Source organism: Pyxicephalus adspersus, chromosome 6 (genome assembly GCF_032062135.1).
Source record: "Pyxicephalus adspersus chromosome 6, UCB_Pads_2.0, whole genome shotgun sequence".
In the NCBI taxonomy this organism is placed as follows: Eukaryota; Metazoa; Chordata; class Amphibia; order Anura; family Pyxicephalidae; genus Pyxicephalus; species Pyxicephalus adspersus.
The window spans coordinates 22,111,182-22,131,025 of record NC_092863.1 but is presented as its reverse complement, the minus strand read 5'-3'; the positions used below and the strand labels follow the sequence as shown (position 1 = coordinate 22,131,025).

At 39.3% G+C, this 19,844-nt stretch overlaps 1 protein-coding gene across 1 annotated transcript in view; it reads right to left on the bottom strand.

Moving 5' to 3' along the window:
• The window catches only part of LOC140332438 (plexin domain-containing protein 1-like), a 132,533-nt gene that overhangs the window by 60,778 nt on the left and 51,911 nt on the right, over positions 1–19,844 (bottom strand). The window contains 3 exon segments of the mRNA XM_072413698.1: positions 6,243–6,274; positions 6,993–7,115; positions 7,205–7,274. Coding sequence (XP_072269799.1) covers positions 6,243–6,274; positions 6,993–7,115; positions 7,205–7,274 — 225 coding nt within the window.

Below are 19,844 nucleotides of genomic sequence, written 5' to 3'. Positions count from 1 at the left end.
GTGCAGTCGTTGCTGGGGAAACTAAATTTTGCATGTAGGGTGGTGCGCATGGGCAGAGTGTTTTGTAGAAGGTTAGCGGCAGCTACTGCTGGGGTGAAAGCGCCAGGGCACTTTGTGCGTCTAAATAGGGGGGTGAGGGAGGATTTGTTAGCATGGGATTTGTTTTTACAGTATTTTAATGGGAAGGCATTGTGGTTAGAAGGACCGGTGGATGCAGTGGACCTGGAGCTCTTTACAGATGCGGCTGGTGGGGGGGGTTTTGGGGCGTATTTTCGGGGAAGATGGTGTGCAGGCGCTTGGCCGGAGCTTTGGGTGAAGGAGCGACTAGTGAAGAACTTGATTTTGTTAGAATTATTTCCAATTGTGGTTTCCTTAGAATTGTGGGGGAGGGAATTGGCGAATAAAAAAGTGCGTTTTTATTGTGATAACATGGGGGTGGTGCAGGCGATCAATAGCTTTTCAGTATCATCTGGGCCTGCGGTTCGGTTGTTGCGTCATTTGGTTTTTAAATGTATGGAGCACAATGTATTTATATTTGCTAGGCATATCCCGGGGGTGGATAACACAGTGGCCGATGCTTTGTCTCGCTTTCAGTGGTTTAGCTCCGGAGGCAGAGGAAGTCGGTCATCAATGCCCGGGTCATCTTTGAGATGTTGCAAGGGGATTATCGAAGGTTTAGTTCAGAATTCGGTGAGTGAGGGAACCTGGATGGCGTATTCCAAAGTATGGGCAGAATGGAAGGCATGGGAGACAGAGGCAGGTAAGGGTGGTGCTAGGCAACCGCTTCAAGGGGTGTTGTGGCTGTTAGCCAAAAAATTTGCTGAAGGGGTGTCGGTGGCTGGGGTCAATAGATTTGTAGCTGGATTGGCGTTTGGGTTTAAAGTTAGGGGGGAGGAGGATTGTACGAAGGCATTTATTGTCAGGCAAGCGCTTAAAGGTTTCCGGAAGGGTAAGCAAGTACAGGATAGGAGGAGGCCTGTGACTTTTGAATTGTTACACGGTTTAGCTGGGGGTTTGGGGGTCCTTTGTTTTGGGAACTATGAGGCCGTTCTGTTTCGGGCAGCTTTTGTCACAGCATTTTTTGGGGCTATGAGAGTGGGAGAACTGGTGAGCCCGGCAAGGGATAGGCCCTGACATACATACCTGTCTTATAACATAATTTACATAATACATCCATTTATTACTTAACTATATATATTAACTGAGAAAGTGTTTCTACATAAATGATACTAGAAAAAGGTATAATTTCATACATAAAACAGACAGGCATTGCTAAGAGCATATCAATGTATATTGGGTGTATTAATTCTTTATCCTCATCCCTTTTACATATTAAAGTTTTTGATAACACATTTTCTCCTAATATATTGTATTTTGTAGTTTTAAATGTATTTTATTGTACCTATTAACCTCCCAACCTCCCACAAGAAAAAAAAAACAAAAAAAATGATGGCAGGTGCCTATATGTTAACTTGAAGGTGTAATAATGGTAATAATCCATCCATTCTTAATATTATAGTTGTGCTCATAAATGTGCTTCCAAAATGGTCTCTTTGTTTTACCAACATAGTATTTTTTACAGCTACAACTTGCTAAATAAAATTACACCTGTTGTAGTGCAATTTGCAAAATCATTATTTGGGAGCTTAATTTAAAAGGATATTCAATAGAATTACAATCTTTATGAATACCTTTGCATTTATTGCATTGATCACAAGGATATAAGCCTTTTAAAGAAGTAATTTTCGTAGTAATAAATTTGGTAGTTTGCCTTGAAAAAAATGACTTCTCACTACTTTCCCTTTGATGGAGGGTGATTTCCTAAATGTAAAACAAGGATGAGGATCTAAAAGTTTACTAAAGGTTAAATCGGCTAACAATAGGGGCCAGAACTGATGACAAACTTCTTGTAAGTTTTTTGTGTTGATGTGAAAAATGTGTTATTAATCTAACAGTGTTTTCTTTTTAGCCTTGAGATTGATCTATGGGTTGACACAAACAAAATTTGGGAACGTGATTTTATTTAGTATGTTTTTTTTCAAAGTTTTCTTTTTGTAAACCCTCTATAATATTCGTAGCTGTAATTCTTTGGCTTCTTTTGCCTAGGCGTGTGCCTAGGCGCATTACATTATGTCTGTTCATTGAAGCACTGAATTGCACCCCCTACTCTTCTAGTCCCATCACTGGCCACTAACAGAATATAAGGAAATCTGCAATTGGTTGAACAGAAAAGGTACATAAGTTAGAGCCACAGCTCTTACTGTCTCTGATTTAAAAGTATAGCTGCCTCTATAAATGCACAGCAACAAGGAGAGTGTTTGCGTGTGTGGGTACGTTTTTTTAATTATATCAAATTTATTTTGTGGCTGGAGTTTTTCTTTTGAAATTATGATAACTTTTCATTACTTTGTATACTATGATTGCGACTCATGATAAATTGATTGTCCAAGGTTCAAAACTTTTTGCATCTTCCAAAATCAAATGCAAATGTAAAATAACTTTTTAAAAATCTTCTTCTGTTGGTGGTTACATGTAAAAATTAGGTATGTGTATTTTGTATGTGTTTTATAATATGGCAACTATATTACATTACAGAAATGTATGCTGCTTGACTCGGGATCTGAGAAATGCTGGGGTTAAGAAGCAATAACATCTATTTACTTACAAAACAAGATGTACTTTAAAACTGTTATGAAACTTTATATGAACTCCAGCATCGTGAAAAACTAGGTATGAAACATGTTAGGGTTTTTGGGTGCAAAACCCTTGTTTATTTTCCAGAGGAGGAACACAACCAACTCCAAAATCAAGCAGGGGGGTATCAATATTGCATATGCAGATAATTCCAAAGGATACTGAATTCTTGATCTGGGACACAACCAAGCCCCTACATTGAACCAAGCTATTTAACAAAACAGAATAAGTCACTTGAGGGACTATCATACAAAGCAATTATGTTCATATGTGATCCTACATGTTGGGAAATCATATCTCAGTTTCCACAAGGATAATTGGCCAATATAGAAAGAACAACAGCAAGGAGAATAGCTATTGACTCCTAGAAAAAATTTAAAGTCAAGCATAACACTGATGGCACAGTTAAATGATACAAAACAAAACTAGTAGCCAAAACACACTCCTAAAATACAGAGAGGACTAGGATGAAACATTTGTTCTAGTACTTAAGCAGACTATAATACAGACTTAAAGCAGAAAAGCGGAACCAAACTGAAAAACAAAAACATTACACTTACCTTTAATTCTGCAGATCGATGGCACTGGTCCTTCCCACAACCTGGTGCCACGTCGTCCTAGAATTCCTCTTCATGGGTGCCGTCATCTTCATTCTTCCCTTCCGTCTTCTTCTTGTCTTCTTGGCACATCACCCGATCTCGCATTGCGCTTGCTTTAAAAATTTTTTTTTTAAAAATGAACATTTTTCCTTTACATATAAGGGTTGTCTACCCTTTTATGAAGAGTACAAATGTTAAGTTTAGGTATGCTTTAAGTCATTCTTAAAGCACTGTTAACAGAAAATATTTATATGGAACAAACACAAAGATTTATTAATCAAAGGCAAGACCTAGTGTGCAATCTCCAAAAATAAAAATAATTTATGAAAAAAAAAAGTATATCTAGAGCTAAAATCCTCATTGTATGTAATACAGCAAAAATGAAAATATACAGCAATTTTTATTATATATTGTATAAAAATTTTACCTTTATTACAAAAGTTTAGAAAATTAAAATTATGTTTCTAAAGTATTATGCTGTACCTCTGGTTTAGATGATCATCAGTGGGGGGGGGGGGGGGGATGTCAGAGGGAGAAGATACAGAGCCCACTTTGGCAAACATGGCTAGTTGTATGCTTTCTTGTTTTCGCATTTGATATGGATATCATTGATATCAAGCAGCGATGATTACTAGATAGTAACACTCTTAGATCCTTGCTATCACAGCAAATATGGGAAAATTTTAAAACTTTCTGTAAAGGAGGCAAAATTACACTATCAAGAACAAACACTCTACAGCGACCTGAAGACACTAGGTATTTGGTAGTGTAAAATTCCTTCTTCAACCATGTCGGTTCACCAATTTTCCTAAGTATTAGTAGGAAAAATGCAGGCTTGGGAATACTGTTTATTCCTTGATTTTGGCCTTGGACTAAAGTGTATATCATTTTAATTCTTTACCATTTTTACTTTCATGTCCCCAATTTCCCTGATTAGCAGTAGGAGAAAATGCAGGAGACATTCAGGCCTACGCGTTTGTAGAGCGCAGGTATGGCATAGTTTGGAAAAATAATGACTGCTTGATATCAGGGAGCTGATCACATTCCATAAGTCCTTTAAAGAATGTAGGAGCTGTACCAACAATAGCTTATCTAGCACTTAATTGCCACCTACTACCTATTATCCATCTACCTACTACCTATTCTTTAGCTGTACTTCTGCTTCTCAGCTCTGATTCTCTTGATTCTAATAAATAAATATGTATTCTTTTTTTTTCCACTTCTACTTCCTCTACTCATCTGTACTTTTTCTTCCTGCTTTCACATCTCTTCCTCTACTGTCTCCAATGCCACAATGCAAACAATTATTAAAGATGTATGCTAGTTACTGCTAGATGGTAGATGCTAGTTAGATGCTAGTTACTGTAGCATACATGCATCAAATAAAGGAAATGACAAATCACTAAATTTCTGCAGTCACCATTTGATGCTCATTTTATTAATGAAAGATACAAAACAAAAGCTATCATACAGTGCTAGCCAGTCAAATATTGCTCCCTGCTCACCATTCCTATACCAAAGAGTAGAACTACACCATACAATGCATTGTAACAGTTATAGGGGGGCGTTAGCCTTCTTTGTACCCCAAAATCTTTGCAATTGATAGCTCCAGAGAAATGTCATTCATGTGAAAGATAGCCAAGGGGTACTACTGGGTACCCTGGGTATGTTCTTACTACTACATCTTTAGGTCAATACATCTCCCTGTTCCTGAGAAATTAGGATTCACAGAAGGTAAGTGACCATATATGTGTGACAGAGTAGCAGGGTATGACAGATATAGTTTTTCATAACTTGTGATGGTGCCGTAGTGATGACATTTTATGGGCAGTTAGCCACAAGAGTCCCCCACTTGCAGTTAAATGAATGAACATCTTTTTGGTGGGATTAGAAGAAAGTATGCCCTGTCTGGTGAGAATACTAACAGCTTTGAAGGTATGGGTACCATGATGGGGCATGTAGCCAACATGGATGTGGATTTTCTTGCATTACGGTAGAACTTCTACCTGACAGGTGAGCTGTGGCTCTGACAGGTGGCCCCCCCAGCGGGGTCAGGAGAATGACCGCGCTGGGGGGGCACCAGCCAGATCCACGGACCATGTCTCCAATACACATTGCAGGCTTAGGGTGGGTTGTGTCATCATGAAGTTTCTTTGCCTCTGAGTGGCACACGGCTTCCGGCACATGCGCAGTTCGGAGTCTGTGAGATTAGTCGTCCATGAGCTCCAAAAGGTTAAGGACCACTGATCTAGGGGATCTTTCTTTTTTTTTAATTTAGCAGAAGATTGAAAGCCTCAAGTTTAATTTTGATTCTCAGGATTGGTCAACTGGGAACTGAAAAGTGACTACATTCACATTTCATTTGTGTATCAAGTAGTATAATGTTTACTGTTAAGGTAGCCTTATAATTCCAAAGAAATATATTGAAGACACATCTCCTGTATGTTGAGGCAAAAGTATTCCTATATTTGGGCCTGGATCTGTAGTTTTAAGGCCTAGATGTCAGGGATTGAACAACATGCGATAAAGGAGCAGAGGCTTAAAAACAACAGTAAGGTTTTGGTATGCAAGGCAAAGCTGGCAAGGCCGACATTAGGGTCCATCAGATAATAAAAAACTGAAGGATAATAATACAACCCTAACTTTAAAGCCATACTTTGATTATAAACACTTTTAAACTATAGGAAACTATTCGGAAAGATACAACCAGCAAGGGTCACATCACTAAGGACTATCACTAAGTTCCAATCATCCCAGTGTACAGCATAAAGTTAAAAGTAGATCACTGGTAGTTCCAACACAGGTGCACAGTGGTAGAAGATGTATCTTTATCAGCACTCATGCACTGTTGCAGTATGTTAACACCCAATCTAATGCAGTAGTTTGGGCCATGTCCAGAAGAAGGATCACACACTAAAATGGGAGCAAGAGCTTACATTTGTCTTTTACAGGGTCTGTGATACAGGTGGCCAAAAGGACACCTGCCAGAAACAAACATGGTTTTCACAGTCTCCTACTACTTTCCAGTTCATCTTTAGTGCACTAGGACTTTACAAGCATGTCTTGTAAACTGATTTTTTTGGGCCAAAATTACATCTGACTACATTATGCCTGGAGAAGAAATGACTAAACAATTTAAGAGTACTCAAATGGCCTGATTTCTTATAGCTCTCCAAGGTTATCATGCATAAAACAGGGTGATCCCGCAAACAGCAAGTTATTTGAAATAATCCATTTCAGGTTTGCTGCATCACCAAGGTTCACCCTTTATTGTTAAGGTTAGGTTTACATATAAACTAGGTACCCCAAAAGCTGCAAAGTAAATCTTTACTGACCACTTAAGTTTTAGATGAATGACCTATTAATTATTATTAAAAAGGTAAAGCTGTGACTATGCTAAATTCTCTTCCCTGTAACAGCAGGTAACACAACTGCTGCAAAGCTGGTTACATATTGCTTTGTCAAAGCAAGATCTGTGGTCTTGACTAGCTGTCTGTGCATAAGTAGCACTCAAAGCCCTTACAGCAAATATATGACCAGTTTTGCAATATATGCTGTAGGGGAAAAAATTACTGTACTGTATACCATTTAAACAATGAAAAAAAGTAACTCATGTAGACACTTTAGGACCATTTTATTACATTTTAGATAAGCAATGTATCTCTATATTTGAATTACCAGTGCAATAATTTCACTTACCATTGTCTCTATAGATGATTTTTGATTCTTCTGAGTAACTTGGATTAAAGTTTGCCATCAGTGGGGCTACATACTGTGTTGCAGTCAACATGCGATGAATAATATCACCCATAAAGATAAATCCTGCAACAAACACAGAAATATGGTATTTACCTCCCACTTGATTCATATTCCTTATTAAATTAAAGAGAAAACATATATATTAAACCTGCCTCCTGTAGCTATTGTGATATGCCTCAGTGGATGTCCATAAAAGGGGAAATCAAATGAAAGGGTGACTCTCTGTAAAAAAACAAACAAATATAAAGATGAGTTATTCAGTATATATTACACACTTTACCACTATTGATAACTACTTAATAGCCACTTGTCATATGTCTAGTACCAACCATATTCAAGTTGTGTACAAGCAAGCAGATTCATTTACTGTAAATATATTATAATATCTCTAGAGTGCTACTGCAATTTAAAAGTTTAAATAACTTTCTACCTTTTTGAGAAAATCAGATTCCAGAGGACCTTTTTTTTATGGATAGGACAGGGGGCATACATGCTCACTGCCCATTCCCTATCCATGAAGGTCCTATTGAAGGGTCTGGTTTCAATATTGTGTGTGTGTGGGGGAAAGACATACTTTTTTTTGCAGAGCTAGGCATTGTTAAATCCTGTGCAGGTGTTCCTAGTTGTTTTGTTAAACACATGTACAACTCCTGCTGCCTGTCAAATTAAGGATAATGACATCACACTTATTCTTTCCAATATTAACTATCTTGTGCAAGTATTTTTGATTAGTAAAGTCATTCAAAAATATTTGCAAAAATCTTAGGTTTGAACATAACTTAAGTCTAGAAAGAAAAGACATTGTGACAGTATAGTGCTGTACTATTCAATAAGAGAGCAGCAACTACGTTGTGCGGGAATATCAGATTTCTCTAACAGCAAAAAGTCCAAGAAAAATTGTGGTCACACAGGTATTGTTTTAGTTATATCCTAATTGAAAAGTCACAAGACATTGAGAGTGCGTCAATATGCTTCCATCTGGCTCAACTCAGGCGTAATTTATTAAAGTTCTACTAGACTGTAGAAGATAGAACATCATGGGAAAACTTTGGTAATCTTGTGGATCACCCTATCATATCATATCCGATGATCGAAATTGAGGATAGGAAAACTGATAATAGGGCTACTAGAACTCCTTAACTATTTGGTTGCTGGATATCTCTGCTGTGAATTCTATTATATATAAATTTATCTTTTTATTTGTTCTGTTTTGCTTTCATTTTTTTTTTTAGATCTGAACTTAGGACATATTGTTTTGACTTTTATATTTCTTTTGTTAAACACAGTTTAAGGGATAGGCGTTGCTCTTGAGTTGATGAAAATAAACCTTTTTGATAAAAGAGATTACAATTATTTAAGACACTTTTTTACATACAGAATTTTCTAGGCTATAGACCTTAACTTAAACATTGTACATGGGGTGGATGCAATAAATACGCTAGTCACAGTACATTTTGATTACCACCATTCTTTTTTTTCCGTATAATAATATACTCTTTATTGTTGATAATACCACAATAAAATACAGTCAACAATAATATAATAGTAAGGTATTATAACAGGGGTGGAGTAAACAAGCCCTATACTAACAATAAAAAGATTATTCTTATTCTATAGAGAGAGGAGATAAGGGAAATAAGAAGTGAAAGAATAGATAAAAGGAAAGATAGTGAACAAGGGTTGTGAGGGTCATAGAATCAAAATCATAGAAAGGAGAAAAAAGAAAGGTTAATCGGTAGGCATGAGCGAGCAAAATTTGTAATTTCGATCTTGCGGCAATTTGGGCCTTTCTCGCTTACAGAACATGTAAGCGAGACCGGCCTTGTGATTCTCGCCGAATTTAGAGTTCATCTGAGTTCGCCTGCAGTCACAGCTAATTGGAGGCAACCGCATGCCTCCAGATAGCTGTGACCCCAGGATCCCACGGTCACTGGGCTGTACTTATCAATGATAAGTACAGCCAGTGACTGTGGAAACTGAACTCAAATAAACTCGCCTGCAGTCACAGCTGATTGGAGGCACTCAATGGAGAATCTCCATTGAGAGTTCATTTAGGTTTGCCTGCAGTCACAGCTGATTAGAGGCATCCGCGTGACTCTAATCAGCTGTGACCACAGGTTCCCAAGGTCACTGGGCTGTAACAGCCCAGGGACTGTGGGAACCTGCACCCTGGACTTTAATGGAATTCGCGAAATCGGTTTGCCGAAATTTTCGCGAGACTGTCAGAGGCATTCTCACTCATCCCAAATAATCAGCTATCAGTTATCTAACATGGACTGGACTGTGTGGAGGAAATGACTGGACATCAGATGAACCTGAGGGGAGGCCTGTTCCTCCTCTACTCCTTCCTCAAACCATGTACAATTTGATTGGTCCTAGGCAAAATCACAGAAACAATGGAGGCTAAACTGTTTTCATGCTGTGATCTGCAGGGTCTAGTCGGGGTATAGAAGTCCAGGGGAACTGACAAGTTTAGTGTGGTAGTCCCCCTAAATTGTACACTAAAAACTTCAGAACCACAACAGAAAACACCCTTTCCACTTGATTTGTAAATAAAGCTACAATCCAAGAGTTTTAGGACTATATTGTACGTGCATTGTTACCAGTTTGGGACAATGTTCTGCTGTCTGAAACTTGAATTTTCTGTTAGTATTTCTGCTGAAGGTACTGACATCTTCTTGGAAGGTAATCACTCCAGCTCTTCCTTCTTTTATTTATTTTTGTCCTTCTTATTCCTATCTTTTCTGCTGCTATATCTTGAGAGTTCTTCTTTCCCTCACCTTCCTGACCTTACTTCACCGGGTCTTGTTGAAATAATTTAGCCTTTTAGAGTTTTCTATGCAACTACCATTTTACTATATCCATTTTCATCTATACCAACATCCATAAGAATAATCTGATACATGTCTTAGTCAGTATATTGCCCAGTAGGTGAATAGGAAATTTGTGTGAATATACTCAGGGCACCAGTCCCTGAGAAGAGCTTCATCATAAGCAGGAAGTGTCTCTCATGATCTTTATTCATAGGTTTCAATAGAGAAATGCACATAAAACAAACATTTCCCAAGCATTTCTGTTGTGATCTATTTTCCTGGATTTGAATGGCAACAGTAGAAAGTATGTCTGCTATGTTGTCTGCCTTGACAGCATCCTGGGCTGTGTCCCATTAATTGTCATAAAGATCTGCAGCATACAAGGCTTCCAGCGGGATGTGCAAGGTCTCCAGTTCCTAGCCAGTGGGCAAGGTCTGTATGTGGTCACTATAATCAGTGGATCACAGTGAGGGCATAGCTGGAGAATCCAGCCTTAATGCAGAGACAAACTGCTCAGAGAGGCAATCTGTCAACAGTAGTGTGGAGCCAATCTTTTCTGATCACTACATTATCACCTTCAAACTATAGAACTCTTGCTCCCCTTTGCCACATATCAGACCTGGTCAATGCCAGAGAGATATCTGTAACCTTCACCACAACCTATTCTCAAACTGACTTACCTCCCTAACCCCCACCCTCTCTAATATCACATCTCTGGATAAAGCTGCCACTTAGTTCAACCACACTGTTTCTTTGGCCCTGGATAAAATTGCCCCTGCCACCTTCCACTACCCCCGTCCTGCTAAACCCCATCCCTGGCACAACAATCACACCAAAAAGCTACAAAAGACTGTTTGTGCAGCTGAGTGCAAGTGGAGAAAATCTGGCTTCAGCGCTGACTTCATGGACTACAAAGCCAGACTACAACACTTTAACAGTAAACTCACTGTTACCAAGCAACATTTCTCCTCTGTCATTTCCTCCCAAGTATCCAACCCAGGCAGCCTCTTCTCAACAATTGACTCCCTCCTAAACCCCACACCTGCTCCCCCCACAACAGCCTTTTTTGCCCAAGACATTGCCACCTACATAAGAGATCAAATTGACAAAATCAGGCATGATGTCTCTGCTCACTGGGCCACTCAAACCATATCTTCACCTTCAACCAGTAAATCATGACTTGCCTCCCTCACCCCTGCTACTGTGGATAAAGTCTCCCCTCTTCTCTCATCATCCCCATCTACTACCTGTCCGCTTGACCCAATTCCCTCTAATCCAATCCATGCCCATTCCTCAACCCTGGCTTCCGCCCTAACCTTTCCCTCTCCACTGGTATCTACCCCTCCGCTTTCAAACATGCCATAATTCTCCCTAACCTGAAAAAAACCTCACTAGACCCCTCCCTACTGTCCTGTGTTCCTTCCCTCATATGTTTCCAAACTTCTTGAGCGCCTTGTCTACAAAAGATTTACCAATTACTTGAGCACCAACTCTCTTCTTGATCCTCTCCAGTCTGATTTTCGAGCTGCCCACTCCACCGAAACAGCCCTTACTAATGTGGCAAATTACCTCATCAGAGCTAAGTCTCAAGGCAACTTTTCCCTCTTCTTGATCTTTTCTTCGCTTTTGACACTGTTAATCACCCCCTTCTAATACAAATCATGCGCTTCATTGGTATCAGTGGCACTGCTTGGTTTTCTTCCTATCTGTCTGACTGCTCCTTTCAAGTTTCTTTTAATAATAATTCCTCCTCTCCCACTCTCCTCCCTGTTGGTGTTCCCCTGTTGGTAATTCCTCCTCTCCCACTCTCCTCCCTGGTCAGGGAGCTATAGTCATGAGAAGAGAAGGAGAATGAGGATGTGGAACTGGAAGGTTTGCTTTTCTCTCCAAATAATGCCAGCTGAGCAATGCCGAATAACAATGAGAAAAAGAAGGGTTCCTCTCTTTTGTGTCTCTGTCCATGGAGGATGTTAACACAAAAGAATGTGGGACAGGGTCAATTTTAATGGACATGTGGTGGCTAAAGTGGAAACACAGACACATTTCTGAAAGAATACATTCTACAAATGAGGCAACAAGGTGGGTTCGCTACTGGCCAAATTATTGGAACCCCAGGGACCCAATTGCCACATTCACTGCATAAAAGACCTTTTATCCCCCACTCTTAACAAAAAACTTTTGTACTATTAACTAAATTTTTGAGCAATATTACATGCCTAACCATTCAAACCAACTATTCCTCATGATCTCTTAACGAAGGTCAGATTAACAAAACTGACCACTGACCAGAGAGATTACCTTAACCTTTCTATAACTATGAAAGTTATGAAAGTTCCAAAAATGATCAAAACCTTGGTGAACCATGGCCCTTATGGTTTCTCAGTTGAATAATAAAAAAATATATTAGAGGAAGGCACTCCCCTGCTCACAGAAGTATACAATGCCATACTAGCTCAAAATTTCCCATTCCCTGACTTTAATGAAGCCCACACAATCCTGATCCCCAAGGAGGGCAAAGATACTTCCTTGGTATCTTCCCACAGACAGATCTCTTTATTAAATTGTGACTACAAGATAATACATAAACTAATGGCAAATAGACTGGAACATCTTTTAATATCCTTTTTCACCACTAATCTACTGTGATTTGTGAGAGGCCGCCACTTCACGATAGGGGTGTGTACAGCAATATCGGCAGTAATGGTGGCTACTAAAACCACTCCACAGAAAGCTATGTTATTGGGATTTGCAGATAAAGCCTTTTATCGGGTAGAATGTCCTTTTAAATGCTATCTTCACCAAGAGAGCCTTTGGCCAACTCTTCACATCATACATACAATATAGATATATAAAATTTCATCACAAGACTTCTCCTTAATGGCAGCTTATCCACCCCAGTCGTAATGATACGGGGAATGGGAAATATTGCCCATTCTCCCCAATATTCTTTAATTTGGTGCTAGACCCTTTACTTAGATTGTTGAAGTACACGCCTAATTTTCAAGGCATACTAATACTGGGAACAGGAGGGCTAAAGTAACCGTGTTTGTGGATGATTTATTGTTATGTTAATTCGTAGCCTTCCAGCCTTCCTTTGTACTGCAGCTACTAACACAATGTGGAACTGTATATATAGTACATTCTGGTAAAATTTTTTACCTCTATTAATTAAATAGCACATGCTTCATTCCCAAATTGGAAAATTACAACAAAATATACATAGAAGGTTTGGGGCTTTTAAGGCGACTTTTTTCTAATTTTGGTTCTGTACATTACCACAATTAATTTTAAATGAAACAACTTCAATTTCAGGGACTCAAAAGTATTTGGACAATTGACTCAAAAGCTATTTCATGGGCTGGTGTGGGCAATTCTCTCATATGTCGGTATGCTGGTGAAACAAGCCATCCTTAAGCTGCAAAAACAGCAAAAAAAACCCATCCGAGAAATTGCTACCATATTAGGAGTGGCAAAATCTACAGTTTGGTACATCATGATAAAGAAACAAAGCGCTGGTGAACTCAGCAAAGCCAAAAGACCTGGACGTCCACGGAAAACAACAGTGGTGGATGATCGCAGAATCATTTCCATGGTGAAGAGAAACCCCTTCCCAACAGCCAACTAAATGAACAATACTTTCCAGGAAGTAGGCGTATCGATATCCAAGTCTACCCTAAAGAGAAGACTGCATGAAAGTAAATACAGAGGGTGCACTGCAGGGTGCAAGGTGCAAGCCACTCATAAGCCTCAAGAATAGAAAGGCTAGAATGGACTTAAAAACATCTAAAAAAGCCAGCACAGTTCTGGAAAAACATTCTTTGGACAGATGAAACCAAGATCTACTTTTACCAGAATGATGGCAAGAAAAAGTATGGAGAAGGCGTGGAACAGCTCATGATCCAAAGCATACCACATAATCTGTAAAACATGGCAGAGGCAGTGTGATGGCTTGGGCGTGCATGGCTGCCATGGCACTGGGACACTAGTGTTTATCAATGATGTGACACAGGACAGAAGCAGCCAAATGTATTCTGAGGTGTTCAGAGACATACGGTCTGCTCAAATCCAGCTAAATAAAGTCAAATTAATTGAGAGACGTTTCATAATAGAGATGGACAATGATCCAAAACATACAGCCAAAGCAACCTAGGAGTTTATAAAAGCAAAGAAGTGGAATATTCTTGAATGGCCAAGTCAGTCACCTGTCCTGAGCATGCATTTCACTTGTTGAAGACTAAACTTCAGACAGAAAGGCCCACAAACACACAGCAACTTTTTCTGATCACTACATTATCACCTTCAAACTATAGAACTCTTGCTCCCCTTTGCCACATATCAGACCTGGTCAATGCCAGAGAGATATCTGTAACCTTCACCACAACCTATTCTCAAACTGACTTACCTCCCTAACCCCCACCCTCTCTAATATCACATCTCTGGATAAAGCTGCCACTTAGTTCAACCACACTGTTTCTTTGGCCCTGGATAAAATTGCCCCTGCCACCTTCCACTACCCCCGTCCTGCTAAACCCCATCCCTGGCACAACAATCACACCAAAAAGCTACAAAAGACTGTTTGTGCAGCTGAGTGCAAGTGGAGAAAATCTGGCTTCAGCGCTGACTTCATGGACTACAAAGCCAGACTACAACACTTTAACAGTAAACTCACTGTTACCAAGCAACATTTCTCCTCTGTCATTTCCTCCCAAGTATCCAACCCAGGCAGCCTCTTCTCAACAATTGACTCCCTCCTAAACCCCACACCTGCTCCCCCCACAACAGCCTTTTTTGCCCAAGACATTGCCACCTACATAAGAGATCAAATTGACAAAATCAGGCATGATGTCTCTGCTCACTGGGCCACTCAAACCATATCTTCGCCTTCAACCAGTAAATCATGACTGGCCTCCCTCACCCCTGCTACTGTGAATGAAGTCTCCTCTCTTCTCTCATCATCCCCATCTACTACCTGTCCGCTTGACCCAATTCCCTCTAATCCAATCCATGCCCATTCCTCAACCCTGGCTTCCGCCCTAACCTTTCCCTCTCCACTGGTATCTACCCCTCCGCTTTCAAACATGCCATAATTCTCCCTAATCTGAAAAAAAAATCACTAGACCCCTCCCTACTGTCCTGTGTTCTTTCTCACATATGTTTCCAAACTTCTTGAGCGCCTTGTCTACAAAAGATTCACCAATTACTTGAGCACCAACTCTCTTCTTGACCCTCTCCAGTCTGATTTTCGAGCTGCCCACTCCACCAAAACAGCCCTTACTAATGTGGCAAATTACCTCATCAGAGCCAAGTCTCAAGGCAGCTATTCCTTCTTCTTGATCTTTTCTTTGCTTTTGACACTGTTAATCACCCCCTTCTAATACAAATCATGCGCTTCATTGGTATCAGTGGCACTGCTCTCTCTTGGTTTTCTTCCTATCTGTCTGACTGCTCCTTTCAAGTTTCTTTAATTTTCAAGGCATACTCATTGGGAACAGGAGGGCTAAAGTAACCGTGTTTGTGGATGATTTATTGTTATGTTAATTCGTAGCCTTTCAACCTTCCTTCGTACTGCAGCTACTAACAATGTGGAAATGTATGTATATTACATTCTGGACAAATTTTTTACCTCTATTAATTAAATAGCACATGCTACATTCCCAAATTGGAAAATTACTTCAAAATATACATAGAAGGTTTGGAGCTTTTAAGGCAACTTTTTTCTAATTTTGGTTCTGTACATTACCACAATTAATTTTAAATGAAACAACTTCAATTTACTCAAAAGTATTTGGACAATTGACTCAAAAGCTATTTCATGGGCTGGTGTGGGCAATTCCTTCATATGTCGGTATGCTGGTGAAACAAGCCATCCTTAAGCTGCAAAAACAGCAAAAAAAAACCCATCCGAGAAATTGCTACAAAATTAGGAGTGGCAAAATCTACAGTTTGGTACATCATGAGAAAGAAACAAAGCGCTGGTGAACTCAGCAAAGCCAAAAGACCTGGACGTCCATAGAAGACAACAGTGGTGGATGGTGGCACAGAATCAATTCCATGGTGAAGAGAAGCCCCTTCACAACAGCCAACCAAATGAACAACACTTTCCAGGAAGTAGGCGTATCGATATCCAAGTCTACCATTAAGAGAAGACTGCATGAAAGTAAATACAGAGGGTCCTCTGCAGGGTGCAGGGTGCAAGCCACTCATAAGCCTCTAGAATAGAAAGGCTAGACTGGATTTAAAAACATCTAAAAAAGCCAGCACAGTTCTGGAAAAACATTCTTTGGACAGATGAAACCAAGATCAACTTTTACCAGAATGATGGCAAGAAAAAGTATGGAGAATGTGTGGAACAGCTCATGATCCAAAGCATACCACATAATCTGTAAAACATGGCAGAGGCAGTGTGATGGCTTGGGCATGCATTGTAATATGTTTCTATTTTCCAGCACCAGCATCAAAAACCTTCAACCTGGCCAAAAGTTCTCCAATCACCATTGCTTCATACATTATTTAATTCACTCTGTGATGATCCAAGTGCATACCTGTCATGTGAGACTGAGGTGGCTGATTTGTATCATATGTTTTGGAGCTGCCCATAAATTAGACATTTTTGTAAATTGGTTGCATCCTATACCTTACAGAAATTAGTGAGTCACTCCACGCAGACTCCTGCTTGGACATTGTTCGGCACCTTAACAATCCATGGGGCACGAATTGAGAGAGGGTACAGTAAATTCCTCTCCATCGTCTCTCTAGTAGCAAAAAAAGACTATCCTGCATAAATGAATAAGCCCAGAACCACCCACTTCTGGTTTGTTTAGAGAAAAACTGAGATTCAGATTTCAAATGGACTGGCTGGAAACATCATTAGATAAAGAAACACTGGTTAATAGGTTGTTTGGGGTCTGGAAAATGTTAGTGTGAATTAAGGATTTTGAGGCTACTTATTGTATTAGTTTAGATATGACCTTCTGTAACAAAATCACAAGCTCGGTATTTTAAATTTAAATATTGTTGTAAACTGTTTGTTATTCATGCTTCCTTGCAAAAATGAAAAATATTTTCTGCAAGGATCCATCTACTAATGTTTCACAAACAAGAAAGCAGCCAGGCCTGTTCATAATTGTATGCAATTGTATGTGTATGTATACAGCATGGATACCTTTAACTTCATGACAACTACAAGACCCTTCTGCATCCACTAAGAGGCCTAACTCATGTTTTAGGAATTCAACTCAAAGAACTTCTGCCTCTTCTATGAGACCCAAATACAATGGTACTTATGTAATGTATATATGGCTGGCAATGTGATTTTTTTTACCATGAATGCTACTTGTGCTTTACAATAACATGCCATTCAAATGAGGTGCCAAAGAGATGTAAATTAAGTGTTTGAGTCTTTCCATTGTTGTCCACAAAGACACATATGTCCCTTTCTCCACCACTGCACACATTTATCCTGTTTTGCTATCAGTAGCCCAACATTACAGATACATTTATGGTTTACCCATAGCATTTTGCTCAATTTGGCTGCTGAAGTGACTTTTCTGAGACCAATAATCTAACCACTTACATTTTTCCCCATTGACTTTAATGGTCTTTGCATTTGGGTTTGGATTGAATAGACATTTTTAAACAACACTACTTTTGATCAACATATTCCCTACATTTTATCTTTTTCTTTGGTGTGCTGGATACTATGGGGCATTTAAAATGTTTTGTTTTTTTCAATGAACAGAAAAAATGGAAGTGGTCAAACCTGCATCACTCACCCTCTCCAACACCAAAAGGCAAACAAAGGAAGGAGAGCCATAAAAACTCTCTTAACCTTATTTACACAGGTTTTTTTTTTTCAATAGGACCTTGAACACATCAGGCTGCGTGACATTTAAGATGAAGCTGGAATACCCTTTAGAAGCCTGTGATTCTGGGTCCTGAGCAATCCCTTCCCATGTCCTATTCATTTCACAAGGCAGCCTACTCATCCCCTCTCAATAATCCCTTGACTAAACTCCTAGCACTTCAGATGACAATGCACAAACAGCCTTTCTGACTACTAGTACTACTACCGGTATATATCTACAGCTCACAGTGCATTAGTGTGGTAGTCAGTCGGATGAATGCCACAATCACAGCTAGCTAAAAAGATTTTTGGTGTCAGTTAAACTAACCTGAGGGTAACAAATTGCTCATTGCTCCAGGGACCCCCAGCAACCTTTGGAGTAACCCTGGTTGAAAACACAGGGTTAGAGCAACATTCTTTATTCATTTCAAACTTTTCTATCCCAAATTCAAGGTAGACGCAGGCCTCTCTAACCCACACTTTTATTATGTAATCTGACCAGGACAATAGACTGGTGCTGCTATATAAATGTGGATTGTTTTGCAACAAGATCAATGTCTCTCTTTATCAAGGATATGGCAATGATCTGTGTGCTTCTCAGCTCTAACTCAACATTCCTTAACCAGTATCAGAATATAGGCAATTCAATCTCTTACCACCCACAGTCATCTGGAAACGAGCCAATTCTGAGCACACCATTTCACCAGAACTAGAAGATTTCTTACTATAAACTGTTTGGCATTTGCTTTGGTGACTGAAAATTGATCCAGTTCAGGTCTTGTCCCAAGTCATGTTATTACCTAGTGTGAAAGTCTATGTCTACATGCTGAACAAACATAGTGGTCTATTATACATATACACTTCTTTTTTATTACATTCATACGGGCAGAACCAGGCTACATCAATAAAAGGAAAAGATATCTTGGCATACAAAACAACAGAGAGTGATGCTGTGAGCTCATAAATTTTCTTACTCCAATCCAATAGATATTAGAAAGAGAGGTGCAGTCTATTCATCTAGTAGTGCAGGGTACCTACACTACTACATTTTTCTTATGGTATGCTGCTACTCTTTCCAGGGCGAAAGGCATTCAGAGGTCTTAAGTATGATAGCACAAAAACAATTCTGTGGCTCGATAATTAACTATTATTTTTAATGCAGACTCTTGTACATGTGATTTTGTAAATGTAGTATGAAACTGTTATTGTTATCCCTTTTTCTTTTTCTCTTTTTCTGTAAATTTGTATAATTCAGTCTCTTGTAGGCCTATTCTCATGAATATCCTTGAAAAAGTTTATATTCATTTCATAAACAGGAGAAAGAGTTGTGCTGTATTACAAATATTTACTGTATGAAGTAGATGATGTATCATTTTAAATATGAAAATTGACTTTACTATGTGTCTTATGAGAATATAGAATATAAGACATTTTTGTATGAATAGTGTGTGTGTATATGAGTATAATTAATTTTACAATACACTACAACAAATGTATTACTTCCTATATCCTACTGACAGTGTTAGAGAAACAATAAGTTCTTATGGGTATCCGAATAGCGACACTGTACTTTGGCAGCCAGTACATAAAAGTATATCAAATTTTAAAAACCCTCAGCTCCACAGCAAAGGTTTACAATCATGTCAGCACATGCGCTTCCATTTGATCTAGTGGTGGCATCTGGTGACAGACATGGGTGGTCAGCCGCTCTGCCTGCTGGCACCTTTTTATAAAAGTGTATGTACCCTCCATTGTCTTCGTGCACCTGCTTGCACAGGGGGTCTTCCCTCTCTTGGCCTTTGCGGCCTTACTACTACCCGCAATCTACTACCAGTTGCTGACACTTTGCTTTGTCACTCCTGGACCTTTCTGACTGGACTCCTGGACTCTCTGGTAATTTCACAATCCTTGCTCTCCCCAAAGGATGATTACTTGCATATTCAAGTCCTGGTGGCAACTGTGTTCTGGGACTGGTCTATAAGTGTGGGAGCTTGTCTATAGGTCAAGACTACAGGGATGAATTGGGGAATCACATCTCATGAAGCAGTGACATTTGACCGAAGCCCTCAAACATAACTCTGCTACCATATTTAGGACCTAAATCACTTAAAGTAAATACCTAGGTAAAATTACCCT